The 24570-nt window shown below is 41.9% G+C and overlaps 1 protein-coding gene across 1 annotated transcript; it reads left to right on the top strand.

The window, feature by feature from the left end:
* The first annotated feature begins 383 nt into the window (after window positions 1-383).
* On the top strand, window positions 384-24324 carry LOC149288975 (ligand of Numb protein X 2-like). The gene is made up of 9 exons (XM_089491255.1): window positions 384-784; window positions 5419-5666; window positions 14445-14644; window positions 16287-16655; window positions 19063-19200; window positions 21177-21354; window positions 21596-21824; window positions 22761-22919; window positions 24189-24324. Exons 1-9 carry the CDS (start codon window positions 384-386, stop codon window positions 24322-24324), a joined length of 2058 nt encoding a protein of 685 aa, XP_089347381.1.
* The last annotated feature ends 246 nt before the right edge of the window (window positions 24325-24570 follow it).

The raw sequence follows: 24570 nt of genomic DNA, 5'->3' as shown, positions 1-24570 counted from the left end.
ATTTGCTGTGTTATATATTGAAGAGAAATAAATAATGTTAGGGTTAGGGAATTTAAACATAATTACAATACTATCCTGAATATATGATAAAGGACAAAGGTTTTAAAGCAAGAAAAAAAATGTGCATACTAAATGGCAACAAATGTCATTTTAGGTCACACATTCTTTCCATTACCACTGTAATAGATATGATATGACTGTGTTCTAAGAAGTTAAACTACATATAAGCATGTAAACAAGGCGTAGATAGGAAAGCTGACATATTGCTTTTTATCATAACTATAACTATTTTTTTTATAGATAAATGGCAGTGGATCCGGTATGGCCATACTATCAGTGACCACACGGAAGCCAAGCTGTTGAGGGGCACCTGAGTTTACAGCATGGGTACAGCAACTGAGGAACTGGTAGTGATAGAGGATGACTCCACCTTGGACCCTCTGTGTTTCGAGTGCGGTCAGCAGCACTGGACAAGAGAGAACCATCTCTACAATTATCAGAATGAAGTGGACGATGACCTGGTTTGCCACATTTGCCTACAACCACTGCTGCAGCCTTTAGACACGCCATGCGGTCACACGTTCTGCTATAAGTGCCTCAGAAACTTCCTACAGGAGAAGGACTTCTGCCCCCTGGACCGCAAACGTTTGCACTTCAAGTTTTGCAAGAAATCCAGTATCTTGGTGCACAAGCTGCTGGATAAGCTTGTCGTTTCTTGCCCTTTCTCCACCACATGCAAAGATACCATGCAGAGGTGTGATGTGGAAGCGCACCTTAAAAACAGGTAAGATTTACTGCTTGTCCAGATAAACCATAGTAATATGAATGGCATTATATATATATATATATATATATATAACACACCAACTATTGCTATTTTTATAAGATGTAAAATGACACAATCACAAATCATGCATTGTTAATGAACAATGTAATAATAATATGATTTGTGATCAGTGTTCCCTCTAAGCTGTGCGCTTGTGCACGCGCACATAGCTTTCAGAGGGAACGCACACGAACAAAAATTGTTCGCAAAACCAGTAGCGTACCGAAGGGGGAGCGGTCTGCTACCAGTTGTGTGCACAGCACCCCTCCAGAGACGGACAGTAATGTCCACCGCTAGAGGAGCAAGCTTGGTTGGGGAGATCAAGGATCTCCCTCCAACCGGCTAAAAACCAATCAAGGGAGCGGGAGGTCTGTTAATACAGACCTCCGATCCTGCTCCCTTGCGATGCGGGCGGCAACTGATGCTATGTGTCTGGATTTGATGTCAGATCCCGGCGCACAGCACTGAAGCCACGCCCACCATCTTTACTGCACCGGAAGGAGAGGACTCAGAAGAGGAAGAACGAAGAGGAGGAAAAGTGACAGAGAAAAGGTAGGAAAACACTCTGTGAGAGTGAATTAGTAAGTGTGTGAGAGTGATGGGTGTTATGTTGTAGTTTAAACTGAATGATTGTGAATGAGTGTGATAGCATGGCATAGGGAGGCTGTAATCATATTCCTATCATGCTCAGGTTCCAGCATGTACTGGCTGCCTGGGCATGATAGGAGTGAGATTGCTGGTAGAAATTATATATTTTTTTGTTCCATTTTGGTGTGTTAACCACACCTTTTATTAAAAGTAAGTAACACACCAAAATTGGACAAAAAAATTCGATAACAATATTAATTTATATATATATATAATTACTAACAGCAATCCCACTACTGTCATGCCCAAGCAACCAGTACATGCTATAACCTGGGCATGATGGGAGTGTGATTGCTGTTAATTATATATATATATATATATATATATATATTGCTATTGATTTTTTTTTGTCTAATTTTGGTTTTACTTAATAAAAGTGTTTTTTTTGTTGTTGTTGTTCTTAAAGGGGGGGGGTCATTTTCAGTTTCAGTCAAATGAATGCTAAATTTTCAGGTCCAGAATTTTAATTTCAGTGCATCCCTATATAGATATATATAGTAATATATATACCGTATTGGCTCGGATATAGGCCGCCCCCGTGTATAGGCCGCACCCTAAAAGTTTGGTGCTTTTTTAAAGAAAATATTTTTTTAATAGACATGCTGCCTCTCTGTCCCCCCCCCCCGAGATATGCTGCCACTGTCCTCCCCCCTGAGATATGCTGCCACTGTCCTCCTCCTCCCCCCGAGATATGCTGCCACTCTGCCCCCCCCCCCCGACTTACCAGAGCAGACTCCCGGGTGTCTTGCGGGGCCGGCGGGGGACATCTACGCAATACGCGTATACAACGGAAATTGTATACGCGTATTGCATAGGTGTCCCCCGCCGGCCCCGCAAGACACCCGGGAGTCTGCTCTGGTAAGTCTTGGGGGCAGAGGTAAAACGCATCGTGCGGACGTTCACCGCTGCCGGTGAACGTCTGCACGATGCGCTTAGACAATCTCCCCTGCCAGCACTCCCCCCGTGGGAAGTGCTGGCAGGGGAGGCTGTCGGAGCGTATCAGAGAGTAGGATACGGGTCCCCTGCACCGCTGCGGGGGATCTGTATCCTAACCCTGCTGCCTGCCCGGCGCCCGGAACTGCATGACCCGGGTGTCGGGCGCTAGACCCCGAATATGGGCCGCACCCCCACTTTAAAGACTTAAAGTGGGGGGGGAAAGTGCGGCCTATATTCGAGCCAATACGGTATATATATATATATATATATATATATATATATATATATATAGATACTAGGCCAGACACTAAAGTGGTAGGCCTACACAACATCATTGTTTGGCTTATTATATAGTGATTGGGGTTATGCTGCATTATTGTCAATGTCTGGCTCAATGTATAGTGATAGGTGTTATGTTGTACCACGGTCAATGTGTGCCTCTCTATATAGTGATAGGTGTTATGCTGTACCACCGTCAGTGCGTGCCTCAGTATATAGTGATAGGTGTTATGCTGTACCACTGTCAATGTTTGCCTCAGTATATAATGATAGCAGTTATTCTGTACCACCGTCAGTTTGCCTCAGTATATAATGAAAACAGTTATGCTGTACCACCGTCAATGTTTGCCTCAGTATATAATGATAGCAGTTATGCTGTACCACCTTCAATGTTTGCCTCAGTATATAATAGCAGTTATGCTGTAACACCGTCAATGTCTGCCTCAGTATATAGTGATAGGTGTTATGTTGTACCACCGTCAATGTCTGCCTTAGTAAATAATGATAACAGTTATGCTGTACCCCTGTCAATGTTTGCCTAATGATAGAAGCTATGCAGTTTTAAAGTGTGTGTGTGGGGGTCCCACGTACAGGATCCACCCCAGGTGCCAAATACTCTAGGTACGCCCCTGCGCACAACAGTTTTTCCCAATTTTTTTTTTAATCCTTTATGCGGCCTGGAGCCTCCGCTCGTGATCCGCTCATAATTTACTTATGCAGTGAGAATTTCACCTTTAAAAAACATTACAGTAAGTAATACTGTTGTGTAACTAATACTAAATTATCATACTATAATGTAGTGTTATTAACCATGAGCGAGCTGTTCCAAAAATATAGAATAACAATTTAAATTTAACGTTTGCAGAAGCATATTGTGCGCACCAAATTTTGGCTCTGGGAAAATTTTTGCACAAGAGAAATTTTCTGCGCACACCACCTAAGAAAAATTAGAGGGAACATTGTTTGTGATCCCCGTCTATGAATATTTCCCTACTCCATTCCATTTGCAATCAAAAAGAAATACAAAAACCCATAGCTATAAAATAGCTTAAATTAAATACAAAGCTTTAACGAGAATGTTTGAAAGTTTGAAACAGCTGGAGTGCCGGAGCTTGCCTGTCCGGGTTCGTAATCAGACAAGCTGCTGTTATAAAGCTGAGGTTTGATTGAATTCTAATCCTAATACATAAGGGAATGTGTCGGGTCTTCACTGGCTGATTGTCCGGTTATATAAGGCAGAGCAAACAGGGTAAATAACCACGTTCTGGGTGTTTTATAGTCTGCATCCAAATAAGAATTGGTTTAATTAGCCGATCACTATAATACGTGTCCATTTATTGAGAAATCATCATGTTTTCCATCAAATTCAACGAGAATACAGAAGTGAGGCATATGTGAGAGAACAGAAAAATAACACAAATAATAAATAAATAATTGAGCAACGTAAAGTAATTGCAAAATATCCAGGGTGCGTTGGAAGCATATATATATATATATATATATATATTATTTTATATACTAAATGCTAACATGTTCCGTAGTATTACAGTCAAGGGAAATACAAAATAACATTAACATCATAAACGTATCACATACTGGAACAATTGACCCAAGGGCCCGGCTAATGCTATTAGAAGATGGAAGGGCAAGAAGTGCTACTTAAGCATGGAGACATTGATTGTAATCAGAGCCGGCCTTAGGCGTTGTGGCGCCCTGTGCGGACTACTCCTCTGCCCCTTCAAACTACCCCCTCTGCCCCTTCAAACTACCCCCCTGCCCCTTCAAACTACCACCCCTGACCCTTCAAACTACCACCCCTGCCCCTTCAAACTACCACCCCTGCCCCTTCAAACTACCACCCCTGCCCCTTCAAACTACCCCCCTGCCCCTTCAAACTACACCCCCCTTCTGCCCCTTCAAACTACACCCCCCCGTCTGCCCCTTCAAACTACACCCCCCCTTCTGCCCCTTCAAACTATACCCCCTGCCCCTTCAAACTACCCCCCCTCTGCCCCTTCAAACTACACCCCCCTCTGCCCCTTCAAACTACACCCCCCCTTCTAACTACCGCCCCTTCAAACTACAGGAGTGTGGTTGGTATGGGGAGCCAGCAGACCAGGACAAGAGCTAAAGAGCAGAGGAGTGTGCCAGAAGTATTCAAGGTGGATTGGTGTGGTAGAATGAATCAAATTACTATCCATGCTGGATGACATTACATTGTCTATCCGCTCACCGATTGTCCAATTAAAAACTTACAAGGAGTGATTATTAGTACGGAAGTAAAGATACATGTCATCTTAAGAATTGCTGACCTGGCAGTTAAAAAACAAAACTGACCCCTAAAAACCATGGTCATGAACTTTACACCAGGACCATATTACCAATTTAGTGTCCCGATAACCAAGAAACATTGTTTCAGCCTCTGCACCTTCTAGATGCACAATTCCACATCTTTTTACTATTTCTTATGTTCTTTCAAATGTTTCCTTCTTGGGCTGATTGGTTTCACGTTTTAACTGTATTATTTAATTTCTGGATAATTAGAAAATCAACACTATAGCAACCCGTCAGTACCTCTGAAAAAAAGACTGTCCAGTTAAAACTGATGAAAACATGTAAATCTAAGCGGAACATGGTTAAAAGTAGAGTCCATTGATGCTGTATTGTACTGCGCTGCAGAATATGATAGTGCTATAGAAATCATTAGATGACATTAACCTTTTTTCTAGGTGTCCCGGAGCATCCCACCGTAGAGAAGTACTGCACCAGCAAAGGGCAACCAATTTGCAGATCGATATTGAAGGTGAAACTGGCCCTTCTGTGATTGATCAACCAGGAGCTGTATCACCAGATGTAGAAAAAGCAGGAACTGTGCCAGCGCTCTTGGAGAGGAACTCAACGCCAACCGTACTACCCATGTGTTCCGAAGACCAAGGCTTCGAAAACCCTGACTTTGAGGAGGGCTCAGTGGCCGACAGTATGTGTTTCAATTATCTTGTTTTCAAGGGATATAAATACGGCATTGCAAATGCAACCTCTATTTGTCTATTATGGAAATTATGTCTATAGCCCCAAGTATCTGAAAATGTAATTTCAGTCATATAATAAATTCATAGTAAGATTAGGGGATCTTATTATTGAATGTACAGGACTGAAATCTTCTAATAGTAATATTTGGGCATCATGATTTCAGTAATCAAAAAATATAATGCAATGCATTTCAGTAAGCAAGGAAGATGGCAGAAATCCTAACTATTATGTGGTTGTTAAAGTAGGTAGTCCTATTGGCACATTTGTTGGGAGGATTCCAGTGGAGGAAAATAATGCTGGAAGTGGTATATTTAAGTTGTGTGTCTTTGGGAAATTGGGAGCAAGGGTGGAACACCTTTCTAACGAGCTGGCACAGCCTCCATAGTTGAAATAAGTGGATTGGGGACATCAAAGATCTCCCTTGTAAGTGGCCCTTGGTTTTGTGGGACACGGGGGGGGGCTTGATCATCTGCCCCCGGTTTTGCACCAGGCGGACTCCTGCCCCCCCCGCCTTAGGCCTTTACCTAGTCAGCCTAAGCCGGGATACATCACTGGTTCAAAGCATCAGTGCAATTTTTACCTTTTAATTTCTTTCTACACTTATTTCATAGATCTAGGTCCTTGCTTTTTTTGACATCACCTTTTGTATTGTCTACTGGTGAATATTTAGGCCCCATGGCAGTCCTGGACATATCCTGATTTCTTTTGCCCCCTGTTAGTAGGGTCATTTTGGCTAAGATGGTTAATTATTGAACAGAAGCTTAAACTGATACAAACTAAACATTAGTTGCTCTAAATCAGGGGTGGGCAATTAATTTTCCCATGGGGCCACATGAGAAATTGGAATGGTTTTAGAGGGCCAGACCTCTACAAACTACAAACTCCGAAGCCTTGTCCATTTTGTTAACTTATGTGCTGTTTAATAAAGTTATTCAAGCCTACGTCATTGGTAGAGGTGCTTGAATAAGTAAGGCCTGAATAACTATTAGCACAGCACAGAAGTGAACAAAATGAACAAGGCTTCGGAGTGCATACCGTATTTTTCGCTCTATAAGACGCACCTGCTGATAAGACGCACCTAGATTTTAGAGGAGAAAAAAAAGGAAAAAATATTTTGAGCTAAAAAATGGGCTAAAATATTTATTACAATAACTGAATAAGCTATGAACACAGTAAGACACACGCAGTAAGACACACACAGACACAGTAAGACAGACACAGTAAGACACACACAGACACAGTGAGACACACACAGACACAGTAAGACACACACAGACACAGTAAGACACACACAGACACAGTAAGACACACACAGACACAGTGAGACACACACTGACACAGTAAGATACACACAGACACAGTGAGACACACACAGACACAGTAAGACACACACAGACACAGTAAGACACACACAGACACAGTAAGACACACACAGACACAGTGAGACACACACAGACACAGTGAGACACACACAGACACAGTGAGACACACACAGACACAGTAAGACACACACAGACACAGTGAGACACACACAGACACAGTAAGATACACACACACACAGTAAGACACACACACACAAACACAGTAAGACACACACACAGTAAGACCTCCCTCCCTAACCCCCCTTCTCAGTATCTCCCCTCTAACTCCCTAACCCCCCCTTCTCAGTATCTCCCCTCTAACTCCCTAACCCCCCCTTCTCAGGATCTCCCCCCCCGCCCCGGTCACTTACCTTAAACTCCTGTGTTGGAAGCGTGAGGCGTTTGTCTCGGGTGCTGGCGCTTCACTGCTGATCGCCGGCGTCTGACGTCATATGCCGGCGCCCAGCGTAAAGCGCCGGCACCCGAGACAAACGCTTCCAACACAGGAGTTTAAGGTAAGTGACCGGGGCGGGGGGGGACACCGGACTCATTGGTGAGTCACCAGGACACTCTTTGCGGGCCGGTCCGAGCTATTCAGCGGGCCGGATGTGGCCCGCGGGCCGTGCTTTGCCCAGGTCTGCTCTAAATACTTCCTTATAAACTTTCCAGTTTCATTTCTTGCTTTTGATCTAAAAGCATCCGAATAGCTCCCAAATGTGTCAGTACAAAGTAAATAGTCCAGGGACCAATTTACCAGGAATTTAGTAAGGAGAATGCAGATAAGAATAGGAAGGAATGTGTCCCTCTTCCCTTTCCTCCCCTACCCTGGGAACCTGTGATTAAGCAGTATCCTTTATGTAGTATCCTTTTGTAGTAACGGTTCTACTTGATTGCATTGTTTCTGTGATACGTGATAAATAAGATGCCATTGTAAGGGCGGTTCTCAGTCCCTTAACCCCTTAAGGACAATGGGCGGTCCCTAAACCCATTGAAAACAATGCATGTTGTCATTAAGGGGTTAAATTATGGGACCATGTGTTACAAGCTGCAAGGTCAACTCTGTTTCCTTTCTATTTTTACATTTACATTGCTTGGTCACCTGTTACAACCCAAAGAGCTTGTATGAGGAGAAGCATGATAGCGTGGATCTTTCACATTTCCCAAATTCGGCGTATTGCAGTAGATGAAATAAATCTGTCTAATGATAGTTACAGAAAAAGTTCTAATATTAAAACCCACCTAGAGGACAACCGTCTTAACTTTCTTTTTTTTAAGGATCTGATAGATTATTTATCCCCGTTATGTTATCTCTTTCCTATTGTTAAGCCTATTAGTGTTGATTGGTGGGTCAAATTAGTTAGTTAACCCCAATTTTAATTCCGTGCTTGTGATTCGCTTCAAAGCGATCACGTGCACGGAATTGAGGGGGGGTGGCTTCTACGGATCACTGGGGACACCCAGCGGTCAGTAGCAGCCGCCCCTCGCGATCCCAGCGTCCATAGCAATGCTGGATCGCGCATCATCAATGACGTACCTGGTACGTCACCGGTACAGAAGGGGTTAATAAAATAGAATAGGATAGAAGTGTGATCAAAAGGTTTACAACATTGCTAATGTACAGAAATCATCTTATGAAATAGGCATGTTATTATATATAATATATACACATATACATATGTAAAAACTACATTTTTTTATGTATGGTGGCAGCAATAATAAAAGCTAAAACTTGAACATCATAACCCACCTTCCCTTTATCTACAAACGATCTAAACTATATATAATCATTTCAGTGTTATGTTACAGCTAGAATGTTGCATGTAACGTAATGTAAATGTAGATTTAAGTGCCTTTTTGTCTGTATAATCTCTGCTTATATTTAAGGATTCTCGCTCGTAGCAACCTTTATTCCTTGGATTCATTACATAAACTACTAGCTTCTTCCATCTAAGAAATCAATAATAAGACTGATTATGCACATCTGTCTTAATTATGCGGATTATAGGAAGCAGTGAAAATAATGTTTTCATAGCCATGATATATTTACAGACAATACAACACGTATGTAGGGAAGACACATGCCTCTGATTTATGAAGTGTCTGACTGCAGTCTAGTTTTACCTCGACTAACTTATTACTGCTTGTGTGTTCAGACAATTCCAAAATTATATTCTGCTTTATTCTAGTTGTCCCATCTGTTTTCCACAAAGGACACATAAAAATGCAATCGTTCTTGTATTATCGCTGATAATGGGTTTTATTTATATGGAGATGGAAATAGCACCTTCAAATACAACTTTAAGCTTGCATGGAATGGGCACTAGGCTATTCTGTATGTAAGGCAAGAAGAAGCACCACCACCAGTCTGTCTCTTCTGAGCACTTGCACCTTTGTCCCATGGAAGGAGACTTGTTGATGAAGCTGGATGTTCTCTCCAGACGCTCATCATCTGCATTGCAGAGACCTTATCTGCTCTGCCAGGGGCGTAACTAGATGCCTCAGGGCCCGGGTGCGAGAATCTGTTAAGGGCACCCCCTCACCCCCCCAAAAAAAACATGATTTTTACCCAACAATTTTTTTTCAACTAATTCAACAAATTCAATTTACATATTGAATCATAATCAAAGAAAAAGGGGCGCATGTACAAAGGGCATAATCCAGGGGTGTCCAAGTTTTTTCTGCAGTGGGCCACTTCATCAGAATTGTATAGGTGCGCGGGCCGCACTCATTTTTCACTGTGACAAAAAATATGGCCTTTAATAAAATATGCAGATTAAAATAAAGTAAAATGACACAAAACCTTTACTCTTCCTCTCACTGATTTCTGGGCCTTGAAAGTTTTGCGACTACAAATTCAGGATTCCCTAGATTTATTCTAGGGATGAACTAAAATGAAAATTCTGGACCAAAACATTCAGGGTTCACTTAGCCAAAACCGAAAATGACCCCCACCTTTAAAAATAATAATAAAAACTCACATGTTTAATAAAAGTAGGTAACACACAATTGGACAAAATTAGCAATATGACTTGGCATGATAGGAGTGTGATTGCTGTTAGCCTAGGCAACCAGTAAATGCTGGTACCTTGGCATGATGGGACTGTGCTCGCTGTGATTGCTGTTAGCAATCACACTCCTATCATGCCAAGTCAGCCAGTACATGCTGGTACAGGGTGGCTGTAAGTGATGTGCAGACCCCATACTGCTGGCAGCATCACTACACAAGGGGGGCAGCTAGCTAGGTTTCAGCATGTACTGGCTGACTTGGCATGATAGGAGTGTGATTGCTAACAGTAGTCACAGTCCCATCATGCCTAGGTTCCAGCACTTACACATCCATCCAGTAAATGCTGGAACCTAGGCATGATGGGACTCTGATTGCTGTTAGCAATCACACTCCTATCATGCCAAGTCAGTCAATACACGCTGGTACAGGATGGCTGTAAGTGATGTGCAGACCCCATACTGCTGGCAGCATCAATACACAAGGGGGGCAGCAAGCCAGGTTTCAGCATGTACTGGCTGACTTGGCATGATAGGAGTGTGATTGCTAACAGCAATCACAGTCCCATCATGCCTAGGTTCCAGCACTTACACATCCATCCAGTAAATGCTGGAACCTAGGCATGATGGGACTCTGATTGCTGTTAGCAATCACACTCCTATCATGCCAAGTCAGCCAGTACATGCTGGTACAGGGTGGCTGTAAGTGCAGACCCCATACTGCTGGCATTATCACTACACAAGGGGGGCAGCTGGCCAGGTTTCAGCATGTACTGGCTGACTTGGCATGATAGGAGTGTGATTGCTAACAGCAATCACAGTCCCATCATGCCTAGGTTCCAGCACTTACACATCCATGCTAACACACACACACACACATTTATTCCTATAATCATTAATTCACAGATTCATTCCCTCAATCACACACACTCATTCAAACACCCTCCCCACCCCCTTACCTGTACTGCAGCTCCCTCGATGCCGCTCACAGACTTCAGCAGGGGGCGCGGCCTCCCTCTGCCTTCTCTGCTAAAGCACAGAGGAAGTAGGAAGTCACGTGAACTCCGCTTCCTCTGTGCTGTCCAGAAGACCCTCCCACAAGTAAGTAGCAGGGCTTGAGGTGCGGCTCGTGTAAGATCGGTTGCCCTGGCTGCCGATCTTACGCGGGCCGCACCTCGAGGTCTCGCGGGCCGCATGTTGGACGCCCCTGCCTTATTTAAAAAAAAAACAAAAAACAAACGTAAAAAAGATTTTGGGGCGGCCCCTTGGCTTGGGCCCCCCTGCCGCCGGGGCCCGGTCGCAGTCGCGACCCCTGCGACCCCGGTAGATCCGCCACTGTGCTCTGCCTGTTGTGAGTTCACCCTCACCCAGACCTACTGCCATCTCCTTCTTCCCTCGAGCACAACTGGCACATCTCTGGTCCTTTGTCCTCTTCCCCTTGTGGGTTTTCTCCTTGGTATTGTTGGGAACCTGAACAGGATCTCTCGCCTCTTCCACATACTGTGCTTCTCCCTCTGCCATTTCTCAGCTTCTCAGGTGCCATGGCCTAAACCAGGGGTGGGCAATTAATTTTCCCATGGGGCCACATGAGAAATTGGAATGGTTTTAGAGGGCCAGACCTCTACAAACTACAAACTCCGAAGCCTTGTCCATTTTGTTAACTTATGTGCTGTTTAATAAAGTTATTCAAGCCTACGTCATTGGTAGAGGTGCTTGAATAAGTAAGGCCTGAATAACTATTAGCACAGCACAGAAGTGAACAAAATGAACAAGGCTTCGGAGTGCATACCGTATTTTTCGCTCTATAAGACGCACCTGCTGATAAGACGCACCTAGATTTTAGAGGAGAAAAAAAAGGAAAAAATATTTTGAGCTAAAAAATGGGCTAAAATATTTATTACAATAACTGAATAAGCTATGAACACAGTAAGACACACGCAGTAAGACACACACAGACACAGTAAGACACACACAGACACAGTGAGACACACACAGACACAGTGAGACACACACAGACACAGTAAGACACACACAGACACAGTGAGACACACACAGACACAGTAAGATACACACAGACACAGTGAGACACACACAGACACAGTAAGACACACACAGACACAGTAAGACACACACAGACACAGTGAGACACACACAGACACAGTAAGACACACACAGACACAGTAAGACACACACAGACACAGTAAGACACACACAGACACAGTGAGACACACACAGACACAGTAAGACACACACAGACACAGTAAGACACACACAGACACAGTGAGACACACACAGACACAGTAAGACACACACAGACACAGTAAGACACACACAGACACAGTGAGACACACACAGACACAGTAAGATACACACACACAGTAAGACACACACACACAAACACAGTAAGACACACACACACAGTAAGACCTCCCTCCCTAACCCCCCTTCTCAGTATCTCCCCTCTAACTCCCTAACCCCCCCTTCTCAGTATCTCCCCTCTAACTCCCTAACCCCCCCTTCTCAGGATCTCCCCCCCCCCGCCCCGGTCACTTACCTTAAACTCCTGTGTTGGAAGCGTGAGGCGTTTGTCTCGGGTGCCGGCGCTTCACTGCTGATCGCCGGCGTCTGACGTCATATGCCGGCGCCCAGCGTAAAGCGCCGGCACCCGAGACAAACGCTTCCAACACAGGAGTTTAAGGTAAGTGACCGGGGCGGGGGGGGGACACCGGACTCATTGGTGAGTCACCAGGACACTCTTTGCGGGCCGGTCCGAGCTATTCAGCGGGCCGGATGTGGCCCGCGGGCCGTGCTTTGCCCAGGTCTGGCCTAAACCCTCCTGCTCCCAATCCCATTTACTTATTCAATCTGCCAATTCCACTGAATCCCACAGGCGGTGCCACACTGTTTAAGACAAAATAATACATTTGTAAAGTGCAATTGATGTGGAACGAATTGTTATTGCTGTGTTTAATGATATTTCATTTAAAGCCCTTTATATTCTGACACTAAATTATTAAAATATGCATAAAAGCAGCTTTTCCATCCATGTTCAGCTGAGATACTATGATATCCCCGACACGCACTGTCAAAGGAAAGTGCAAGAATGTACTTATTTTTTCAGAAGTTTTGCTTTCTTTTTTCATTTTTTTATGTTTTGTGCAAATAATGTTTTGTGCAAATATAATGTGTAAAATATTATTATTATTATTATTATTATTAATATAACCAAACAGGTTTTCAAAATGTGTGGGGTTTCATTTAGGGTCTAATAAATATTCCATAGACTTTTACTGAGCTTGTGAGATTGTATTTTTCGTATCACAGGTCACAATGTAGTCAAGGTTGTAACTCAGATGAGAGCCAAAACAAGTTGGTACATAAATTTGTTATCAGGCTGTTGTGACCTTTGGCACTCCTATATTATATTGATATTATATATTATTGTTTTGTGTGCCATTATGCTGCAAAAGCTGTTTAGATTGAATCAATTTCATTAAACCATTGGGATTTAAAATATATACACTACTACTACTACCATAAATGCAGCTTTTCAAAGGTTTGGGGTCAACTGTTTTTTGGGGGGAATAATTATTGTAGCTGGAAACAGCTGGTTTTTTAATGGACTAAAAAAAATGAATAGGTGTACAGTGGACCTTTATCAATGGCACGTTGTGTTCGGTAATCCAAGTTTAAGTTTAAAAGTCTAATTGATCATTAATAACCACCTTTTTGCAAGTATGTAACAGCTAGGAATGTTCTTGATTTCCATGAAAACGGCTAAACTTCTGGATGGTAGTGTAGATATGTGTGTGAATGTATATATATATATATATGTATATATATATCTCAAATCCTTTCCAAACCAACCAGTCAACAGTCGGCACAAAACTAAGACACCCGAGATCCCAACTTCACCCCCTCTTTTTCTTCCAACTCTTTCTAGGTTTTATAATCTTTGTATATGTTATTAAATTGTACGTGACAGCGCAATGAGTGACACGAACATATGTTTTCTCTTGACAGTAATAATTGCATTCAACAAATGTTATTACACCGTTGCCCTGGTTACTTTGCGAATGTCCGTCTATTCTATGTTGTCTGCGATCCAACGTAAGTTTTCTTTAGGACTCTTTTTCAGGCTTAAAATAAATGTGCACTTTTTGGTGCAGCTTGTTTCTGCCTTGAACAGATGGCTGCTGGTCACGTACGCTCTAGGTAACGAGCCTTTGGAACATCTTTTAATAAATAATGTTGTTGTGCTGCTGAATGTAGAATGGTATTGATCTCTGCAAAGTATTGATCTGGAAATCCACAGAACCGTAAACATGCTATTGGCACTGTTGTATGTTTTCTCTTGACAGCTACGCATCTACCGCCGACCCTGCCCGAGGGGGAAATCACCACGATAGAAATTCAGCGCTCCAATCCTTACATAGAATTGGGAATCAGCATAGTTGGTGGTAACGAGACTCCTTTAATAAATATTGTTATCCAAGAGATATATCGAGACGGCATCATCGCTCGGGATGGAAGACTTCTTGCTGGTGACCAAGTCCTTCAAGTAAGATAATCAAATCTTGCCGTAGTATACTACATTTCATCCAGAAAGGCCCATACTTATCAGTGTCTTGTTCCGGGGGCCGGTATCACGGCACGCAAAAGAAATGTATTGCTAAGAGAGTCCTGAGTTGTTGTTCAGGTCAGATTTAAGAGATATTCCAGTGTCCCTTGCAGTGTCTCCAATGAAGAAATGCATACTAAAGTAAATTAATTAAATGGGAGTAATGCCATATGCATTCAGCAACATGCTAAATAAGAATAAAGCACTTATCTTCAGAAGAAGCTGCAGCTCCAGAGCTATAGAACACTACCCTCTGTGGTCCCATTTTTTTGCTTAAAGCAGCCAATCAGTGGAAGTCATTGAAAGTCTCTGGAGGTGTTTCTGCGCGTGCACACACCGGGTCTACATGGCATTACAATGCCATGCCTAACCCTACACTCTGGGTTCAAATGATTAAGTTTGGGGACAGGCAACAACACCTGAAAACTGTGAATGTGAATATTGAATAGTGAATATTTTTAGTTAGGCTCAGCAGCAAGTATATATTATGAATATATATTCATAATATATATATATATTAATATGATAAGACTGCGTCCCACAGGGAAAGAATTTGTAGCCTCCTGGCAGCAAAAAGCTGAGAACCGCCATGAAATAACCATGCTTTCCCGTTACTAGAGTATCTAAGTATCTCGGAACTACCCGACGCGCGTTTCGCTGGCCAAGTGCCAGCTTTTTCAGGGAATCCTTTCTTCCGTAGTGCGGACATTTAAATTCACCACCCTAAAGGTAATTGGTTAACGTAGTACACGCCCCTTTATTGAGGAGCCACCCACTAATAACCATTTATGAATCCTCACAATCGGTACGGGTGATGCGAAACAACTGCACTCAGCTTAATTATTTGTAACTATTGTCAGACCTTTCCATCAGGTCTACCTAAATCCACAGAAGATCTGTGGTTAGTTCTCAAAGATGTTTGGAACAACCTACCTCCCGCGTTCCTTAAAAGCCTTCGTGCGAGGGTACCTAGAAGAAGTCATGCTGTTTTCAAGGCAAAGAGTGACCACACCAAATATTGATTTAGATTTATATACTTAGATTACTTATATAAATATAAGCATCATGTAATAATTTTTGTGCAGATCCCTCGAGGAAGGTAGCAGAAGGGTTGTGAAACACCCGGGGATCTCTCTACTTTGTTTTGTTATGATCTTTAAAAGTGAATTTATATATACATTATTACAAAGATAAAAAATGTGTGTTGGGGACACCATTTGTAAGCTGTGATAGAATGCGTAGGTATTTTGAGTACCCATCCTATATATGTGAGCTAGGGTTATTATATGAGGGTTATTATATGAGGGTTGTTAGCGCCCAGTCTGTATTGTACGTTCTTTCACAAATGAATTTAGCGTAGTGAACACCTTGTCATGTTAGCTTGTTCAGTATATTGCGCAATGTACGAACTACTCGGCAGACTCATGCTGAATGCCAGTGTTTGTAGACAAGGATGTCTAGAGGGTTTTTTAAATTATTTCTCTTTGTTGTGTTTGTTATTATAGTGCAGGTTTTGTAACAATAAATGTTCTTGGTACATAAAAACATGTTGATGTCTAAACGTATTGGGTTTTTTCCCTAGGTTAATAATGTTGATATCAGCAATGTGTCTCATAACTATGCTAGGATGGTCCTTTCGCAACCATGTTCTTTGTTGCATCTCACTGTTCTGCGGGAGCGGAGGTTTGGAAACAGGACACATGGCCACGTGGACAGTAACTCACAACGAGATGAGAGTTTTCACATCACCCTGAACAAGAGAGGCTCCAACGAACAGCTCGGTATTAAGCTTGTCCGTAGGACAGATGAATCAGGAGTTTTTATTCTGGACCTCTTGGAAGGAGGATTGGCTGCTCAGGACGGGAGACTTCACAGCAATGACAGAGTTCTAGCTATCAACGGGCTTGACTTGAAACACGGAACCCCTGAACTTGCTGCTCAGATTATTCAGGTATTTATCCGTAAACAAAATGGGGTAGGGTGGTGCCAAAGAGTATTCTCACCTGGTATGTCATTTGGTCTAAGACAGCTGTTTGTATTGAAATCATATACAGTAAGGAAGTATGTGCCATGGGCATTAAAAAAGAAATGCCCCCGCTCTTTGGGGCTACAACAGCCTCCACTCCTATGGAAAGGCTTTACACAAGGTTTAAGAGTGTGTTTGCGGGCATGTCTGCCCATTCAACCAAAACAGCATCTTTAAGGTCAGATACTGATGTTGTAGGAGAAGGCCTGGCTCGCTTACAGATAGTGAAGTGTGATTCATCACTCCAGAGAACACATTTACACCGCTCCAGAGCCCCGTGGGGATGTGCTTTACACCGCTTCAGCCGACTCTTGGCATTTCGCATTGTGATCTTCAGCTTGTATGCAGCTACCCAGCCATGGAAACCCATTTCATGAAGCGCCCAACACGCAGTGCCTGCCCTGATTTTGCTTCCAGATACAATTTATCTGAGTGTGCGTGGTCTACTGATTTGTGGCTCTTAGATGCCTCCACTGGGGCAAATCTACTAGGGCAAAAATGTCACCGACTGACTACTGGCAAAGGTGGAATCCTATGGCAGCGCCATGTTTAAAGTCACTGAGCTCTTCAGTAAAGCCCATTCCACTGCCAATGTTTGACTGGTGATTGCTGCCTATGTGCTTCATTTTATACATCTGTTACGCTGAATGTGGCCAAAAAACCTATAAACTCAATAATATGGGGGTGTCCACATTTGTGTGTTTATATACACTATATGACAAAAAAGTAACACAAATCATGGTGATAAGGGCAGGAGACCCGGGTTACCTCCCAACATTCGGCCTCGGAGGCAAGTCTGCAAAAAGTGACTTCTTACTCAAGACACCCTTTGGTAGCTGTGTGCAGGTATGTGTGGATTGCAAGTAAACTCTTGTAATTTTACAAAATGACTTAGTATTTTTTTAAAACCTTTTGTCAGTAGGAAAGAAAATACATTGGATCTAAATTTTCATAGGCTTACCCCCCAAAAAATGTTAACCAAACCAGAAAAAGCTCCTATTTCAAAATTATAATACACTGTATTTATTTGGAATCGCGTTGGTTTCTCGTGCTTCTGTTTTTCAGCCCTTTGGGCAATCTACCACTTGATTCATTAATAAATCATGAAATATGGGTTCATAAGCACACAGTAGATTAAATAATACAGTGAATACAGAAATTAATCTTTGTGACAGATGGGTCTACTAAATAATCTGATCTCACCAACTTTTGTATAAGACTTTATTTGAGCTGGGAAAAAAAAATCAATTTTATACACCCACACAAATATTCTGTTCTAAATGCAATTTTTTTTCCCATGAAAATACATTTGTATAGTTATATTATAGGAGAAATATGATTTGTGGTCCCCATGACACTTTTTATCAGAAGACAATTTAAAGCTAAGCCTTTGTTTCAAGTTACAGCTGTCAAGAGAAGCCACAATTTGTCATCTCATCTCTGCAACAATGAATGGATGACTGCTTCTATTGTCAAGGCTTTATCCGTTCTAAACAGTGAGAAACTAAAATGTCACTTTATACAAATAAACGCCAGATACGATCAATGCAGATGAAGTACCTTGAGTGAGCAACGAGACAGTATGAATTTCTATCTATAGCTTAATTTCCAGCCTGTAACCGACAGGTCACTTGCATGGTAGGTGTTTTGGAACTCTAAGCAATGGGAAACCTCATGAAGACCGTCACCATTTGGCGGTCTAAAAGGTCAGAAGGGGTGCGTGTATCTAAAGACTTTATACTAGAACAGAAGTGGTGATTTACAGGGACAATGATATAATACCTAACAGAATTGTTGTTTTACATGAATGCCACCCCCAAAAAGGAAAACCTCTACCTATCCTCTGGCTCTAGGGCAAGAATATTTATTATAGGAGATTTGTGAACCGAGTACATTTCAGCCATATATAGTTGTCTCTTTAAGTGTATGTGGTGTCCCCCTTGCAAATGCATGGAGGGATTCTGCAGGAACCCGACCGTACGGGAGAAGCTTTCAGCAGGACACATCTCCTGACACATGGTATACTTGCCGTCAGTCAGTTCTAACGAGCCCCTCCGTGTAGATACTCAGAAAGCATTCCCGTTGATTTCAGTGGGAGAGTTGTCTTTCTTTATGGCCCAAATTGTCGGTTAGTGGAGGAGCTGGAGAACTTCAGCTCTGGAGTTTCTACTGAAAGGTAAGTATTGTTATATTTGTTAGATTTAGAAATGCATTTTAAAGTACTGGAGTGTCCCTTTTTTCAATTATTAAATTGAAGTAAAATATGCTACGGCTGGTGGACAGTCTCATGGTACTGCTGTCTACCTTTTTTGTACTATTATTTTTTTTAAAGGGTAGTGGAGAACGTGTTCATATGACTGTATTCCGACATGGAAAGCATCAGACCAGCAGCATTACTAGGGAAACGAGTAATGGTCAGTCTCACCATCACATGCAGCAATTCTATCATCACAGACCCAGTGCTCATAAGGTAAGTCTTATAAAATATTGTTTAAATATGTTTTAAATGCAATATAGACTACTTTGTTGCAAAATAAGGTATGAATTACACCTTGATATTCTAAGTATATCTTAATGAAAAATAGGCTACTTCATGCTAGGTTTGGAATCTGTCTACAATATGTTTTCATTACAATTGGATCAGATTTTAATAAAAAATATAAGGTTTTCTAGGAGATTTCCTCTCTCGCTTCTATCTTCCAAGTCATACATATTGAGCTCCCTTGGTCTTTTCTTAATAATTTTGATATTGGTTGCTCTCCTGTGAACTCTCTCCAAAATGTCAATGTCCTTCTGGAGCTGGGCGTCTCCAGAACGGCACACAATACTCTAGGTGAGGTCTGACTAGAGATCTGTAACGTGGCAGAACCACCTCTCTTCCTGACACTGAAATTGCCGTACATTATTTGCAAATAGCAGGAAAATCTGGGCTTTGTGTCTGTACTTTGAACCAGGAGAGAAGACTCACTGGAACACCAATAATAGACCTGCTCAGGTGACACTAACTGTTACCAAAATGTACCGTCTACCTGTAAACCTATACATTGGATACCTATAGAGAACTATAAGTAGCCTTTATTAAACATTTAAATGTTTTCTATTGTAACAGCTATATGGAATTTGCTGATTCTTTAGAAATAATTGTAATATGCCCCATTGTAAGCTTTTTAACAGGGCCCTCTTTCATGCTGCGCAGTGCTTTGGCTAGGGCTGCAACTAACGATTATTATTAACTATTAACCGATTATTTTTTGGCCAAAAAATAATATGCAAATTTGTACGTTATTTTAAATAATTTAATGAACAAACTGCGGTGTTACAAACAGCAGAATAAAAAAACTTAAAATGTACATACACCTGTTTCGTACTCTGTGCACACAACACTTTTATCTCTATCACAATGGCGTTTCTCTTATCGCCTTCTTATTTTACTGACATAATGATAAGCTACATTTTTTTAAACCCTTTAATGTGAACAGTATAATGTGCACAAACATCACTCAATTATCTTGAAACTTTGCACAGCCTTTTAAGTTTTTTAACTCCCCGACCTATCCTAGAAGTTTCATGGATTTTGGTACCCCGAATGGCATATTAGTAACATTAAGCTCTTTAATAAGGGTACAAAAACCCAAACACAATATTTCTCAAGCTAGGTTATAATACCTAAAAAAGTTTTACTAGTAAATAATTCACATGTAAACTATGATTGAGAAAAATGCATTACTTTTTGTATTTCCTTTTATTTGCCAACCTGCCCTGATATGCCTTATACCCACAGATATGCCTTATACTTATAGTGGGGGCAGCCGGTGGGTGTCTGTGCAATGCACATACATAACCTCTGCTGCTGCCCGCCGGAAGGTCATGTCACGCTGGTGCTCCGTCATAGAAGCCCCTGAGGAAGTGCCGGCAGCAGTGGAGGTTGCCTTCAGGCATCGTGCAGACATCTACCGGCTGCCAGAGAGGAGGATCCAGGTCCCCTGCAGTGCTGCGGGGATCTGGATCTTACTCTTATAGTTCGACCTCTATTTGAGGTCTGATTATAAGACAAGGGGTATTTTTCAGAGCATTAGCTCTTAAAGAAACCTCATCTTATCTTTGAACAAATTGATTCAACGAATTGATTTTATCGATTAGTTATTGCAGCCCTAGTGTTGGCCCTGTATAAATAAAATGTAATAATAATAAATAAGATAATGCACCAAGTCACTTTAGCAGTTTGATAGGTAGAGAAATGGTAAAATTCTCAGTATTAAAGTTATCAAACTTAAGGCAGTTGGAACAGAAACATTACAAAATGTCAAAATTGTAAACAATTAGATTATATGGGCGTTGGAATGTGTATGTGTATATATGTAATACATAATGATCATTATTACAGCCTCTAAATATTTATTAAAACTACCTTTAGAAACCCAACGAGTAATGTTGTTTTAATTTTAGGATCTTTCCCAGTGTGTTACATGCCAGGAGAAGCATATTACTGTAAAGAAAGCACCCATGGAGTCGTTGGGAATGACTGTGGCTGGGGGCCGAGGAAGTAAGAGTGGGGAGCTACCAATCTTTGTGACGAGTGTGCAGCCTCATGGATGCCTTGCACGAGACAGCAGAATCAAACGAGGTTTGAGACCTATCTTAAAATAGTTAACTGCAGGAACAATTTAGTTACTTTACAAGTTCTTGTGTATCCCATTCATTCTAGTCCTAAATTTGAATGAAATTGGGTGAACATTATTGAAAAAAATAATTTTTTTTCAGGAGTGCCCCTATGTTTTGTAGCTTCTAGGTAACCATGTCTCCATACTTTTATAACAGTTTTTGGATGTCTTAATAATACAATGACTGAAAGCTTTTTTTAATAGGGGATGTCCTACTGAGTATCAATGGTATCGACCTGACCAATCTCAGCCACAGTGAGGCGGTGACCATGCTGAAAGCCAGTGCGACCTCCTCAGTAATCACACTGAAAGCCCTGGAGGTGGAAGTTGTTGAAGAACAATCACAAACCAATGAAGAAATGAGCACAATCAGTGAAAATGAGTATGATGCCAGCTGGTCTCCATCATGGGTCATGTGGCTGGGACTTCCCAGGTTGGTATTTTCTAATGTGCGGGACTTTTATACACCCCATGATATATTGCATCCTAGATGTAACGGATGTCAGAGCTTGCAACATTTTTGCATCATAATTAAACACACTTTGACCACTCACAGAACCCTTGGATTTAAAATGAGGACGAGGAACATGCACAATAATGACTCCCTATATTTTATTCTGCCACCTTTTAAGTATTTACCTGAGGCTTACCTGAGATCGTAGCAGCTTTTCCTTGGATCTCTCAACAAAAGTGTTGTAATTTGTCCCACAAGACATGTTCATTGTCGGTTTACTACGCAAAGGAGAGGAAGGGAGGAATCATCTTGTGTTGTGGGCATCTGGAGGCAGCTATGACAGGGCAACTAGCCACATTACTGCCATGAAAGATATCCGTGGCAGCATTACTAAGCAGCAGAAAAAAATTGGGGTCAGGGTTGAACTAATAGGAGACTCCTCATGTATGGTTATAAGCGTTACGTAAGGGTCCTGTCTAGGCACACAGTAAACATTTACGTAAATTGCATCTTATCTGTATGAATGCAGAGTATGGGGTTTTAGAATCAATGGAGGTCTGTGCTGTCGCAGCTCCCATGTGGTCACCTTGTGATGCTGTGCGGCTGAGTAGCCTCTTTGGTATGATGGATGGGTGGTTCTGACCACACCCCCTCCTGAGGACAGTCACACCCCTTCCCACCTCTAACCACACCCCCAACACAGGTATCCTTATTTAGATACCTGTAATGATGGCGGTATGATAATGTGACCAGTTTAATTATACATTTAATTCACAAGTTCATACTTATAAATACACACATTATAAACAATTTTAAGAAATCTTGCACAATACCGTGAAAAACATTTGTGCTTTTTATGTTTTGGGTTTTTTATAACATTAACCTAGTGTTCACTTTATTCTTTTATTGTTTCAGCTGTCTTCATAGTTGCCATGATGTAATCCTTCGGAGGAGTAGTTTGGGGAGTTGGGGCTTCAGTATTGTTGGTGGTTATGAGGAAAATCACACAAACCAACCATTCTTCATTAAAACGATTGTACTCGGGACTCCTGCTTATTACGATGGACGACTGAAGTAAGTTATAACCAGAGCACAAAAATTGTTTCATTGTTTCATCGTATATTGCATTTTAGTGTTCATGCTACTTAATGAGATCTATATAAGAAACCCACTTTATGTGTATAGTATTAGGAGCATGAATGTGCTTTCATTATAGGATCACTGCCCTAGGGTACCATACACAGCCACCTTCTAGAATCACCTTGAGGAGGGTCTCTTGTGTCACGCATCCTTTGTGCAGATCGCCTGAATATGATATCATATCCTAGTGCTCTGCCTCAGGAGGACACAGGAAAGAAGTAATATGTAGGTTGTACCTTTTTAGGGCTCCATAGTGTTAACAGGTCAGTTACAAGGAAGTAAATGTGAACGATACCTCCAGATAAGCTCATCGAGCTGCATGCAAACAAGACTCATCCAACAAATGCCAAAAGGGCTAATGTTATTACGCTGGCTCTGCTCCATATCATATTTCCTAAGTCTAGCCACAAAGAGAGTTAGGCTTCAGCTGATGATAGTTTGTGTGGCTATTGAGGAGCAAACAATCGACAGCCTCACTGCACCATAGAGAGCTTTTTATGGCCTCCCCTTTTAGCCAATCTACTTATCCCATATGTACATAAAATCAATAGACTTCAATGATAGCAAAATTTAATGAAGAATACCAATGCTTTAATATCTTGAGAAGAGGATTCAGCATATTCTGGGCTAGACCCGACAATACCTATGCCTATACTTTTCTAAAAAGGCAGGTCTAGGGGCTGGCAGCCCTGCATTGCAGTAGGTCAGATCTCTGTGATAACTAAAACTACTTGCATAAAAGGCTATGATGCACTGGGCTGCTGATCGGTTTCTGGTTACAAGGCAGAGTCGATCTGCGATAGAGCCATGAAAGCCATTAGGAGGACCATGCTTCACAACCTTGGTAAAAGCGCGATCGAGAGCTGACCCAACTTACCAGCGTCAGGCATTTTGCCATTGGTTGAGTGAGTTCTGTTCATGCGTAGACCGATGAACATATCCTTGGGTATGACTTTACCTGCAGTACTCAACATGCTATAGAAACTGCCCAGACTTAAAAGTTGTAAAAAATGTGTCGCTGTCTCATTCTTGGGTCATCTTTGCCCTTGTAGACTTAACATGGTACTGATTCCTACTCATAATTCCTGAAATGTGTAAGATATAAAGTAAAATTGCTTCATAAGCATGAAAAAGTATCTTGCTTTGGGAGGATTACACAATGGAATGATACTGTTTAATAATCCTGCATTAATGTATTTCCAGGTGTGGAGATATGATCGTTGCTGTAAACGGGCTCTCCACCGTGGGAATGAGCCATTCTGCACTAGTGCCGATGCTTAAAGAGCAGAGAAGCAAAGTCACTCTCAGTGTTATTTCTTGGCCTGGAAGCCTAGTTTAAACCCTTCTTTATTAGATCCTCCTTGATATCTCAATGCTGCTGTTCAAAATAGCTGGTTAAAAACTGGGCCAAAATACTACAGTGCTCATTTCAATACTCATCATACTTTTAATACTTTCCATGCCGGCGTCATGATTTCAGATCGTGCCCATACTCTGCTGGTATATCATTGCATAATCCCCTACGGAGCACGAGACTGGATCACAGCTCTACGGACTTCAGCATTCTGCTTTGATCTGGACTACG

This window comes from Sceloporus occidentalis, unplaced genomic scaffold (assembly GCF_023333645.1).
Source record: "Sceloporus occidentalis isolate IW3139 unplaced genomic scaffold, rSceOcc1.0.p SCAF_49, whole genome shotgun sequence".
Lineage (NCBI taxonomy): Eukaryota > Metazoa > Chordata > Lepidosauria > Squamata > Phrynosomatidae > Sceloporus > Sceloporus occidentalis.
This window is presented reverse-complemented; position numbering and strand designations above follow the sequence as displayed.

Bases quoted from the DNA above. Each gene is read 5' to 3' on its own strand.
- LOC149288975 (XM_089491255.1), top strand. From the start codon at position 384: ATGGGTACAGCAACTGAGGAACTGGTAGTGATAGAGGATGACTCCACC. The intron at 19,201-21,176 runs GTAAGTCTTATA...TTTTAATTTTAG, and splicing joins ACAGACCCAGTGCTCATAAG to GATCTTTCCCAGTGTGTTAC. The intron at 21,355-21,595 runs GTTTGAGACCTA...TTTTTTTAATAG, and splicing joins AGACAGCAGAATCAAACGAG to GGGATGTCCTACTGAGTATC.